The following is a 12,313-nucleotide window of genomic DNA, read 5'->3' on the forward strand; positions in this document are numbered from 1 at the left end:
TAACTTAATATAATTAGTAAAGAAGATTATATTAACTTATCTAATTCTAATAATAATAATAATTTTAGTTAATATTTAAAATATATCTTTAATATCTTTAACTAAGACTTAATATATTTTTATAGTTTTTTTATTAAAATATTATAAAAATTAATAGACTATATTAAGCTTTTAAATAAGATTTTAATAAGATCTTTATTATTATTATATTTAAAAAGTCTATTTAATATATTATTTTATTTCTTTTTAAAGACTTAATAATATTATAATAGGTTTTATAGTTTAATAGGTTTTGAACTTTTATTAGTTATACTAGTAATATTAAAAATATTAAAAAGAAAGACTTTAATTATAAGATCTTTATAAAATATAATATTAAAATAATTTTAAGTTTAAATTAAACCTTTAAAAATATAAATTTTATATTTTAATTTAATTTAAAAGTTATAATATTAATAATAATTTAAATAACTATATTTAATACTTTTTAATATTTTTAATTAAAGTAATATCTTCTAATACTTTAAATTAACTTAAAATATTATTAAAAACTATAATAAAAACCTTTTTAACTTTAAATAGAAATTATTAAAATTTAAATATTAACTTTAAAATTAAAGTAACTAACTAATTTAATTTATTTATAAGTTTTATAAAAATAAGTTTAAATAAAAATTAGTTAATATTAATATTATTACTTTAAACTTATTTTAAGTATTATTAAGTTTTTACTTTTTTATAACTTATTTTTTTTTTAGTTTTATTAAAGTTTTTTTAATTTATAATAAAGTTAAAGGGTTTTTAGGGGTCTAGGGGATATAGTAGTAAAGCTACTAAGGGTAATATAATATTAACGGTACCTATAGATACTACTTTAAAGATAAGGAGTATAGGGAAAAGGGGGGTAATAGTGGGCTTATTAAGTGTTAGGTGTGTCTTTACTAGGTGTACTAATAGCTCTACTTTAGGAAAAATTTATGTAGGAGAGAGCTGAGAGAGGAGTATGAGACTATCCCAGCCCTGTCAATGGGATTCAAAAAGGCTGGCGAAAAACACGTACATGCAGCCAGTGAGCATAATCAGCTCCGGGCGCTGAGGCGCCGAAAGGATCTTGGCGGCAAGAGCGGCGTCATACTTTTAACGGGTACTTGTGATATTCGTCTCGTCCGTCTCGCCTTTTTTCTTTTTTTTTTTCCAGAAAGCCGTGACTGATCAGGGTAAAATATCTCCCGCGTGAGAGACCTAGATGTAAGCTTGAAGCCACTATAGTGCCATTGTGGCTTTTACCCAAGGAGGTGTCTGATTCATTCGAATGCCCACTCTGCAAAGGGCACTCGGGTTCCCTGCCAATTATGAACTTTATTACAGTTCATCTGATCATTTTTCTTGCATATGCCAAGGAGGGAATCGTGCCGTGCGTGCTTCCCTGACCCCACTCGCAAATGCAAGGCGTGAGGCGTTGGAAAGCAAGGGCGGCTCTTATTTGCTTCTTCCGACCCTCTCATCGTGCAAGGAAGAGAGCTAGTCTTGTTAGATAATCCTGTCCCGCCACAATGTTAGTAGATCGGAGCGACGAGGCTGAAAAAAAGGGATGGGCTGGCAAAGATGTCAACGCAGTTCAACAAATTCCTTTATTTATTTGACGAATGTATTGTGGTATGGTATATTTCGACCGAACGCCTGCCCTGGAGAAAGAAAAACAAGTGCTGAAGATGCTGTACAATGGTCATGTAGTGTGGCGTGTGGAACCAAGGTTCTCGACTCAAAAAGCCCTTTGTGAAAGGAAATAGGAAATAAATCAGCCTGTACACAGCCCCTCAGCTCGGCATCCTATTCCTTCGTCATTCTGAAATTCATTCGAGGCCACCTAGCCGGCTAGTGTCTCGTGAGGTTGGAAACGGGCGTAAAAAAGTAGACTAGACACCAGGCCAACGTATGTAGCTATGAGAACCCCGTTCAATGGCGGAGTGTCGAGGGCATGTATTAGGCGGAATTGGTAGACGCATCGTCCATTTCCGAGTGGCGTTTCTTCATGACTGACGAGTCCATTTCCCGATTGACTGGAGGCTGAGGCGACAACCATGCGTAGCTTCATTTTGCGTGGCAAGTTGAACAACAATGGCTCAAGATGCAGATTTGACAGGGCCATGGATTTAGGCGACCTTTTCAACAAGCTGCTGCTTTTCGGAAATGACGGGCTGTTTGGGCCGGGGGCGCATGACGGCGTCCTGAGAGCTCATTCGGCGGTCGAGCGCGCGCTCGAGTTTGGCACCAAGTGCGAGCTTGCGAAGGTTATCCGTCTTCTCCTGGTCGAGGACGACGCGCTGCATAGTCAGGGCCTTATTCTCCATGCGATCGAGTCCGGTGGCGATGTCGCGGAATTCGGCTTGTGCTGAGTCGTTGGTGGCAAAGGTTGGAGTGACGGAGGGGGTTACGCTGTATGTGCTGTAGCGGACCGAGGTGCGGGCCTTTGTTGAAGACATGGTGTTAGCAGCGGGCAAAGATGGGCGCCAAGGTGTAGTTTGAAGTAGAGAGTAGCAGAAGCAAGAGAGGATGGGAATAGAAGAGTAGGAAGGTAGAGGGGCGTATATGTATGTATAGGCAGTGATGGAAAAGCTTCGGTGGGATGGATAGCGGTGCAGGTGTGAGATATGCGATTGGTAGCGTGGTTGCGTAGGACCTCGCGAGAAAGCAAGCGGTCAGCCAGCCTTTAACTGGGGCGCAGTAACGAGGTCAGGGCAGTCCCTCAAGTCTCAGCGTCCCGTCATGGAGCGACTCGCGAGCGAAAGACAGGCTGAGTCGCATGGAGTGGGTTTATGAGACACATGAGATGCGCGGGCAGGCCGAGGGCAACCGATGGGAGCGATCAGGCGGCCAGGGGGTTGGGTTATCGACAGAGGAGGGAGGAGCGAGCTGGTGCATGGTGATGGACGTGGACGTACCGAGGGGGCCATGATTGGACGAGAGGACTCGAGTGAGGCAGGCATGATTGTGAGTCTGGGCGGAAAAGCGAGTTCTGGTGATGGCAGTGGTGCGATGACAGGACTGGTATTGACAACGAGAACAGAGGCAAGAGGAAAGCAAAGGGGGAAAAGAGGGGATTAATCAATGGGAGACGAAACGCAAAACGGCGTCAGTCAGGGGGTGGTGTGGTGTGTGTGTACTGTGCGCGTGGTAGTCTGGTACAGGAATGCGGTCGCGTTTTGAGTCCGTGTCGTTTCGAGTCGGTGATGGAGGAGAAAGGAAAAGTCTGGTGGATTGAGGGGGGAGGGGAGGCGGGACGGGTAGAAACAACGTGGCAGGCTTGGGAACTCGTGCAGGCAGTGAGCAGGTGGTGGTGGATGGACGATTGGCAACGGCGGCAAACGGCTCAAAACCAGGTACGAGAGGTAACCAAGGTACCAACTACCGACTATTTAGGCAACAAGTAAATTACTGGCAGCGTATTGTGATGTGTAATTTCCTACAAACGTGGATTTGCAGTGTGGAGGAATGATAAGAAAAGCAAAGCAAAACAAGCCCAAGGGGGGACGAGATCGGCGGGAAAGTGAAGCCAAGGCACGACCACATCAACAACTGCCAACACGACAGACATTCAAGTGGAGGCCAATTAGTGGTTTTAGTAAGGGCAGATGGCTATTTCAGGTACAAGCTGCAAGCGTGCCAGGCCAGGATTCGTGTTGTCTGCAGGGAGGGGGGGCTGGTGGGCCCGAGAGCAAAACGATTGAGAAGAGTGTAACTAACTAAATAAATAACAGGCAGATGCATCACCTCTCTTGACAGTATCCCCAATGGTACCGAGGAGACGTAATAAATAATAAGCGTCTCCAATAAAGTCAGTACGTGCCATCAAGCTCTCAATAGGATGTGCCAGTGCTTCAAATAGCGCCGAGCGCATCAACCACCAAGGCAGCTAGGTTGGTAAAGTACCGTCCGAGGTGCGCCGATGATTGCGTTTTTTAGTGGGCTCGCCGCAACCTCCAGGCCGTCCAGGGGCCACCCGCACGTTAATCCCTGTCTGCCACGTTCCCTACCCAAAACCTGCCACACCTACCTATGTATCATTCCGAAGCACGCAAAAAAAGCCAAACACCAAAGTATGCTTTTCCTCGTGCTCAAGGCCTTGCTTCCTGACAAATCAAGACGATGGATTAAAGCCGATCAATGTTAGGATGATGCGCAAGCGAATGGCGTGCATATTCGCACCACTGCACCCCACGTTCGCTGCTCACCGAATACCATTCATTGCATCACACGCTGACACGGCTTGTGTATTAAAATAGTTGACATTGCCGCAATCATTTATGCCGTCTTTGTTTTCGTCTGCTAAACCTGCTGTTGAGGACAATATATTCGTCTCTTTATCGTATGGTTCCTTTGACAGTCTTGGGTAACAGTTTTATCGTGGATGAGTGAAAAAATAAGGAAGCGCTGTAACTGAGCCATTCCGCCAGCGTAGATCTTGTTGTCCGCGAAAATGCGCTTGTAAAAGATGTGGCGCGTCCATTTTTTTTTTTTTTTGAGCGTATAGCTCAACAGCATATCTAGCTACGTGCTCTCAATTTCAGACCTCTTTTTCTTTGTGTACGTAAAATATCTCTTTATGCTGCAATTGAGTTACCCTGACGTATTAGCCCGAAAAAGGCATAGTAGTAGATTACTCGCCGTTATTAGCGGGTGGCGCTCGCATGACGCTCCAAAGTGGGATGCATCAGAGCCTCATAGGGCCCATCTCATTCACTAATTACAGTAGCTTTCGTGGTCCTGATCCCATCACCATTCAAGGGAAACACGGCAATTTTTGGCCCTCGAGTATACCATGTGGGGTTTTCAGTCACCGCTCATCGCGGCAAGTTGTAGCAGAGCGACAAGAGCCCAATTCCACTCCCGCCAAGACGAAACTAGGTAACTAACCACTGGTAGGTAAATGTAGCTAGAACCCGGGCTCATTCAGCACTAGAAAGTGTATAGCCCTAGGTACTCCGTAGTGAAAATTTATCAGGTTCCGCCCACTCGAATAAGCTTATTTGACCAGCCTTGAAGAGGCGCGTCAATCTCTTTCTCTTTTCAAAAAAGCCATTACATTATTAGCGTCCTTTTTTTTACAAATTCGATGAATAAAATTCCATCGCCCGCCTCCTAGCGATGAAGTCCCCTATTCCCGATTATCTCAAAGCCGTGCTTGACAATGCACGCTCAATCGACGGTGGCGCACCCGCCAGCTACATTGAGACGCTTGCCAACGCCGACACCTCCAAGATGGCCGTGGCACTGGCCATGGTCGACGGCAATGTCTACTCGGTGGGAGACGACCAAGTCGAATTCTCCATGCAATCCATCTCCAAAGCATTCGTGTACGCCATGGCTATTGAGGATTTAGGATTACCCAAGGTTCTGGAAAAGATTGGTGTTGAGCCGTCAGGAGATGCCTTCAACCATCTGTCGCTTGAACGTGGCACGAATCGTCCAGTAAATCCCATGATCAATGCCGGGGCCATTACAGCTCATTCTCTCGTTTGGGGCAATTCATTAGAGGAAAGGACAGAGCGCATATTGAGGGGGCTGTCTCAGCTTGCCGGTCGACGCTTGCATGTTGACGAGCAGGTGTACGAGGCTGAGCTCAAAAACGCCGACCGCAACATGGCTATTGGATACATGCTCAAGGCGGCTGGCGTCATAACTTGCGATCCTCGGGATATTGTCAAGGGTTACATTCGTCAATGCGCGATTAATGTCAATGTGAGGGATTTGGCCATCATGGCCGCAACACTAAGCAATGCGGGAGTTCATCCAATCACAGGCGATCGCATTATCCCACAAGCAAGCGTTCGGCAAGTCCTATCTGTAATGACCACGTGTGGCATGTACAACGCAGCCGGTGACTGGGTTTCCAATGTCGGCATACCGGCCAAGAGCGGCGTTGCCGGCGGCATCATTGGTGCCTTGCCCGGCCAAGTCGGCATCGCCACATTCTCGCCCAAACTGGATGAGCGCGGTAATAGTGTCAGAGGCGTCGCCATTTGCGAAAAGCTGTCTCAAGACATGGGTCTGCACATGATGGACGTCAGCCAAATCGCCGGCGCCACTGTGTCTACAACGGTAGCTACCATCGTTGCCGGTGACAAGGAGCCTCACCATCCTAATTGCGAGCGCGAGGTCATTGTATTTAGTCTCCGAGGGGCGGTGCGATTCCCCGGTTCGGAGCGTCTCAGCCGAGCGCTTGTGCGTGAGCTCGGCGACCCCAAGCCTGGCGATCCCGGTTCCGGCAAATACTCCAACACATGCGCCGTGGTAATTTCACTTCGTGATGTTTACTCGCTCAACACGGTTGCTCGACGGATTCTGCATGAGAGCGTCAAGCGACTCATCGCAGAGGGGAGGACTGTAGTGGTCGTCGATCCTGCCCAAGACCTTCAAATGGACGACTCAGACATTGCGATACAGGGCAGCCGCCTTCGTGTAGTCAAGTCGGAGCATGAGGCGCGCGACTACATTGGTGGCGTTGGATGCTCAACCGTCTTGATCGAGGATGATTGGTGAGAGCCAACAAGCGACCGTCACGCGTCATCGCCCATCTCCTCCACGAGTCGTGAGCACGCTCTCCCCACCCGGGCAATACTGTGCAAGAAAGTCAGACACAAGAGTTAGGCCCCGGTGTTGCTTGGGCCAAGACGGATGCGGAACAGAACTTTCTTCGCATGTCAGATGTTGCGCCACACTGATGGCGGGTGCTGCAGATGCTAGAACTTGGTGTAGGGAGAGGGGGGAAAAAAAGAATACAACTTCTGCCGTTGCAGATTCCATCTTTACAGAAAAGGTTATTTTTTTAGTGACATTCCCGGAGCTACATGTAGTATCTGATTTCCCGACTACGATGTAGCGAGTGCGCGCGCGCATGTATTCAGTAACTCATGGCTGCTTAGACCAAGTCGAAGTTCCCACTATATGATTGTCACGGCAGCTTTATCCATGAGTTACGATAATTGCACCCAAGTCATAGCACTCCTCATCGCATCTCTATAAACCTCGTCCCCGTTCATCAAGGTAGAGAGAGGCCAAGGCAGCGGCTCCTCTATGCGCCCTAAACCAGGGGTTCGCCATGTTGGATCTTGGCCGCACCGTACTTTTCCAAGCGGATCGCCTGAATGGCAATGAAGCCACTGGTATCCTCTGGGCTAAATCCCTCGAGAGTATCCATACTAGCCTGTTCCTCACTGTACAGGTTGCTGTCCGGCGCAGAGCGGGAAAGGACATGAGCTGCTCCCTTGTATACCATCATGTTGACTGTGCCATTGACATGCCTCTGGCTGTAGATGATGGAGTTTTCAAGGAGCTCACGCTCGGGAGAAAAGTACATACCTAAGACAATTATTAGTCAGGACCATCAAAATTATCCAAACAGGAATACATACCATTGTAGAGGCACTGGGACCACTCGTTTCCGATCCAGGACATGATGCTACGAACCTTGGAGTCCACAGTCATGCCTTCGAGATCGACATGGGCTTTGGCTTGTTAGCATCATCAATTGAGGGGTAGAATTCACACTTACCTAGACGCAGCACCGTATGGGCTGGGGCATCATAGCAGCCTCGGCTCTTCAATCCGATGAAGCTTGTGATATCGTCAGTACAAGATCGAGTCTCGGAGGCAAGTGCTGATGATGGCGGCGGGGATGGTAAAGTACCGAGATTCGACGATATCCACTCGACCGACGCCGTTGGCGCCTGCAATCTCATTGAGCTTCTTGAAAAGCTCGACTGAGTTGGTGTAGGTTTCACCGCCTTCCACATCAAGCTTGATGGGGATGCCGGCCTTGAAGGTGATGGAGAACTTGGTCGGCACGTCGGGCGCATCGAGCGGGTCTAAGTAGCGCAGAAATTAGATCGGGAGTCTACCGTGGTGAACCGGAGCCAGTGTAGCACATCACATACCAACAGATTTGGTCCAAACATCCTTGGGCGCAACCACCTCGGGCTTTTCGAGGATGCCCGATTCGGCTGAGGTATGTCTTGTATACTTGTTAGTTTGACTTGAACTCCCTGATGGTGATGGGAAGAAAGGTGAAGTAGAGGGGTGATGAAGGAGAGAGGAAATCGCCGTAAAAAGCAGTATAGTCGAGCAAGACAAAAAGGCAGGCCATCGTCAAGTTGACAGCCTGGAGAACTCCCCTTCTAGTTTGAAAGACTACTTACGCTAGATTGGCATCGAGACTCCAGGGAGACTTGGGAGAGGACGAAACTGGAATGTTGTTCTCGGCGGCAAACTTCAGGAGGTCTTGTCGGCCCTGGAAGCGGTTGAAGAACTTGGGCATGCGCCAGGGGGCGATGACAGACACAGTGGGATCGAGTGCTCGCCAAGCTAATTCGAACCTAACCTGGCTTGATGAATGTTAGCTTCCGTAGCAATTGTGATGTTTGACCTTGAGTAAATGGTCATCCCATTTGTGTATTTTGACCACTTGATGGTGATAGGAAACTTCCGGGCGCCGTCTGGCCTAGTATAGCCATACCATCAAAGGGACCAAATATGCACGGGATAGCCATCTACCTAGAGCCATGGGTTCTGTAACAACATACTCATTCTACTCGCAGTTAGTAGAGATTCAATAAAGATTTGGGAGGCAAGATTCAACTCACCCCCTTGCCAGTGCATCCGTGGCTGAGAATCTTGCAGTTGTACTTTTGGGCGGTGCGGACGAGAGCGCGCGCCAATACTGGCCGGGCAAGACTGGTTCCAAGAAGATATCGGTCCTCGTAAATGGCATTGCATTGGATGCCACGGAAAACAAGTTCCTCAAGAAACTCCTGCTGAAGGTCATCGATGACCATGCGCTCGGCACCGAGAGCCAGAGCCTTCTTCTCGACGGCGGCCCAGTCCTCGTCCTGGCCGACGTTGCCGAGATAGGCAACCACGGTGTAGCCCTATTAAAAGAAGACATTAGCGACTTGATCTTTGGGGTTTTCCTGTATCCTTGGTATGGCACCATCGCTTTGGTCGAGTTGTGATGATGGAAAGAATGGCGCAGTACAGGGTGATAAAATATGGTATAGGCTGATGAAGGAGAGAGGAAAAAAGTAGCCATATGAAGCAGACTTGAACGAGACAAAAAGTGAGGCTATCGTCAAGTAAACAAGCCTCGAAACAAACCGACCTCATTGATAAGATACCGGAGTATGACGGATGTGTCTAGGCCTGTGCTGTATTAGAATTCGTCAAAGGATTCGAGGTCGAGAAGCAGACGTCGGAGCGAAGCAATCGGGGCGAAGCAATCGGAGCAAAGCGGTCGGAGAGTGTGGAGGGTCGAGGCCAGCGAGGACAGCACGCACCTCCAGAGTAGGCACTGGAACAGGTCAGGTCAGCTCAAGTTGCACCATGAAATCAAGCATTGTATCTCTTACAGGCAGACTCGTTTGTCGTCAGACATGTTGTACGGCGTGAATTGAGAGCGTAGGTAGAGATACAGTGGCAGCAGGAGAATGTGGCAGTAGGAAGAGTTGAAAGGAAAAGATATGAGCTTCACTTCTTTTTTCTTTTTTTTTTTTCTTTTTTTTCCTTTTCTTGCCAGTAGAGTGACTTAATTCCCTACCCCCACCATAGTACAGGTAGCTCAATGAGGGGTGCAAGGGTGGTCAAGGCCCCCAATGCACGCTAAATAGTAGCTGAAGGACCCGACATCGGATCTCCAATCGGGGTGCCCACCGCCACAAATTTAGGCTATCACGCAGCCATTTTTTGATATCATGATAAGAGCAGCACAAGCGGATAATATCGGGGGCGACGGAGCTGAGCATGGAAGCACAATATCATCTAGACGTGATAGCGCAACGCATCCAAACAGTCGAATTGAAGATCGCGACACTCGGCATGTTTCAAATGCAAGTCATTTCCTGCTCGAGAACAGAAACAATATCTCGCCAAGTACCCTATAGTCTTATTTCGACTAGCTCTTCTTCTAGTCGCGAGCTGTCGGCTGACGCTGGGCGTGATAACGATATTTCTGAGCTGTAGCAGCTCTAAACCTCTTGCCCCAAATCAGAAACGGTACTGCGAGTAGCTGGATAACAAATATTATAACTGCCACAATAATGTGGACATTGATGAGCCCCATTGCCGTGATCCAGGGAGTGAGTGCAAACAGAATCACGACGGCAAAAACATTACGCATAAAAATGATTCCAATCATAGATGATCCAACAATCTATATGAAAACAAGTCAGTAAATTTTCTTGTCCTTTTTTTACAGGAAACGTACAGAGTGGTAGCAGTCCATGGTGTAAGAAAGGGCGATGCTTCCCGAGACCGTGAGGCAGAAGCTGAACAATCCAGACCCCACAGCAACAACAGGCCAAGCGACGCCCTATAGAAAAGCAATTTAGTAAAAAAAGAAATTTGTGAGAAAAGGAATATCGTTTATATCTTACGTAGGCAAATCCCAAGCCGACCATAAGCACGCTGGCAGGTGTAAGAATAATGCAAGGCAGCGACAGCCACAGTCTCATCTCGGGCTCGTAGAGTCCACCATTTCTCTTTGACAAGGACAAAATGAGCCGATCGTCCAACCAACCCCCAACAAAGGCGGCAGGAATAGCCGAGATGAAACCGGAAAGATTGATCAGGCCGACGCCGATGGCCGTAAAATTGTATGGCGGTAGAAACAAATACGTCGCTTGAACTGACATGACTAGGGCGAAAAGAGCCAGAAGACTTCCAAAGGTAATGGCTGCAAAGGCCACGGCAGGGAACGTGACGAGGATGACAAAGGCATCAAGTAGTTTCCCGAAAACCTGCTCGTCTGTAGGCGACAGCAGAGCCATACGCTCCCGATAAGTCTTGATCGGAATGTTCCCATCAATGTGGCCGTGGTTGTTGGTGATGCTACGCTGCAGTGCGTCGTCGTCGTCGTCGTCGAGGCTCTTCTTCTTTGCGTCTGGTGAAATATCTTCTTCGTGGTCGTTGCCGAGAGGTGGTTGGTTAGCTAGAGTCTCGCCATTGAGCTTGGGAGTGTATTTTGATTCTTCAAACAGGAAGAGGACAAGCACAAGGTTGGCGCCGATGAGGATGACGCACCACCACCATATCCAGCGCCAGCCCTGGCTTTCAATCACGTAGCCGGCGGCGACGGGGCCGAGCGTCGACCCGATGGTGGTGGAAAACAGATAGTACGAGTTCATGGCAGCGTGCTGGTGCACGAAGAAGATGTCAGCAATGGTAATCTGCACAATCGTCTCGCAGATGCCGCCACCGAATCCTGCCAAGAGATTGCTGAGAAGCATGTCCGCCTTGGTCCTGGTCATAGCAAGCCACACGCATGCAGATACTTGAAGCACCAGACTGATGATGTAGATGGGCCGCCGGCCATATTTGTTCATGAGAGGTATGAATAGGATGCTGCTCAAGCCCAGACCGGCGTAGCCCATGGCCTGCCCACTGTTCAGCGTGTTGATGTCGAAGCCCAGCTCGATTTGGTACTGGCCAAAAGCAATGACACCAATATCGAGCTGAACAAAGGTCAGCGTTACGTAAAGCAGAACGAGGCCGATGCTAAAGGCTTTGCGTGGCCCTGACCAATTGAGAGGATCATTGGGGTCTGTGGTTGGAATAGGATGAAGAAGTACTCTGCCGCTGCCATGCTGTACTAAGTTAAAGAGTTAGGGTCCTTGTTCTTTTGATACGCTAAATGGTGCTTGTTCCCGGATTGAGACAAGTTCTGGGTGCAATGTCTTACAGTCTTCCAGGAGCAATGTTCCGGGCGGGTGTTGTTGGTCCTGCAGGTGTTGCTCCGTCGTCAGACTCGCCATCCTTAATGACGAGTTGTCCAAGTCAATTGGAATGCTGTGTCAGCGGAGATTGATTGTTTCCGGGAATACGCAGGTAAGATGTAATCCGGGGAACAATAACAGTGTGGGCTCTCCCTTACTCTTATTGTGTTCCGCAGCGGCTTTCGCATTTGTGTCTGGATCTCAGACGTTTCAACTGGCTTTTGTGGCATCTGCTAGCGCGGTAGAAAAGCTCGGCAATTGTTCGTTTTCTTTTTTTGCGAAATTTTGAAAAAGCCATCGGAGCGGTTATTGTAAAAGCTGAAACGGAAAGATAGCCCGGTTCCCCGCGGACAGCGATAGCTACCAAGCCACGTAGATCAACCTTTGGTCGAAGTGGGGCAAGAAAGGGCAGGAAAAGAATGCTCAATTACAGATACGTTACAGCTACTTTATCTACTGCTAAGTTATTAGTAGACCCTCAGCATAGGCCTACTATATGCCTACTATATACAGGGAATACGCAGATACATTAGGCTGTTGACTCTAGCGCT

General features: G+C 47.8%; 5 protein-coding genes across 5 annotated transcripts; 2 read left to right on the forward strand and 3 right to left on the reverse strand.

The window, feature by feature from the left end:
* Nucleotides 1-2,153: 2,153 nt before the first annotated feature.
* Nucleotides 2,154-2,483, reverse strand: BBA_10171 (uncharacterized protein; the record flags this gene model as incomplete). The annotated part of the gene is made up of 1 exon (XM_008605268.1): nucleotides 2,154-2,483. The coding sequence occupies one exon, from the start codon at nucleotides 2,481-2,483 to the stop codon at nucleotides 2,154-2,156; it is 330 nt and encodes a 109-aa protein (XP_008603490.1).
* Nucleotides 2,484-2,856: 373 nt separating this feature from the next.
* BBA_10172 (uncharacterized protein) lies at nucleotides 2,857-3,811 on the forward strand (the record flags this gene model as incomplete). The annotated part of the gene is made up of 5 exons (XM_008605269.1): nucleotides 2,857-2,991; nucleotides 3,030-3,152; nucleotides 3,189-3,380; nucleotides 3,484-3,622; nucleotides 3,759-3,811. The coding sequence occupies 5 exons, from the start codon at nucleotides 2,857-2,859 to the stop codon at nucleotides 3,809-3,811; spliced, it is 642 nt and encodes a 213-aa protein (XP_008603491.1).
* Nucleotides 3,812-5,145: 1,334 nt separating this feature from the next.
* On the forward strand, nucleotides 5,146-6,540 carry BBA_10173 (K-3-type glutaminase; the record flags this gene model as incomplete). The annotated part of the gene is made up of 1 exon (XM_008605270.1): nucleotides 5,146-6,540. The coding sequence occupies one exon, from the start codon at nucleotides 5,146-5,148 to the stop codon at nucleotides 6,538-6,540; it is 1,395 nt and encodes a 464-aa protein (XP_008603492.1).
* A 541-nt stretch (nucleotides 6,541-7,081) lies between these two features.
* Nucleotides 7,082-9,427, reverse strand: BBA_10174 (argininosuccinate synthase; the record flags this gene model as incomplete). Its single annotated transcript, XM_008605271.1, has 11 exons — nucleotides 7,082-7,359; nucleotides 7,413-7,505; nucleotides 7,553-7,614; nucleotides 7,688-7,865; nucleotides 7,935-8,011; nucleotides 8,196-8,381; nucleotides 8,580-8,584; nucleotides 8,640-8,924; nucleotides 9,155-9,195; nucleotides 9,330-9,343; nucleotides 9,402-9,427. The coding sequence occupies 11 exons, from the start codon at nucleotides 9,425-9,427 to the stop codon at nucleotides 7,082-7,084; spliced, it is 1,245 nt and encodes a 414-aa protein (XP_008603493.1).
* Nucleotides 9,428-9,955: 528 nt separating this feature from the next.
* Nucleotides 9,956-11,801, reverse strand: BBA_10175 (major facilitator superfamily transporter; the record flags this gene model as incomplete). Its single annotated transcript, XM_008605272.1, has 4 exons — nucleotides 9,956-10,201; nucleotides 10,256-10,360; nucleotides 10,425-11,638; nucleotides 11,729-11,801. The coding sequence occupies 4 exons, from the start codon at nucleotides 11,799-11,801 to the stop codon at nucleotides 9,956-9,958; spliced, it is 1,638 nt and encodes a 545-aa protein (XP_008603494.1).
* Nucleotides 11,802-12,313: the final 512 nt, after the last annotated feature.

The sequence above is a fragment of the Beauveria bassiana genome (genome assembly GCF_000280675.1).
Source record: "Beauveria bassiana ARSEF 2860 unplaced genomic scaffold BBA_S00096, whole genome shotgun sequence".
Taxonomy (NCBI): domain Eukaryota; kingdom Fungi; phylum Ascomycota; class Sordariomycetes; order Hypocreales; family Cordycipitaceae; genus Beauveria; species Beauveria bassiana.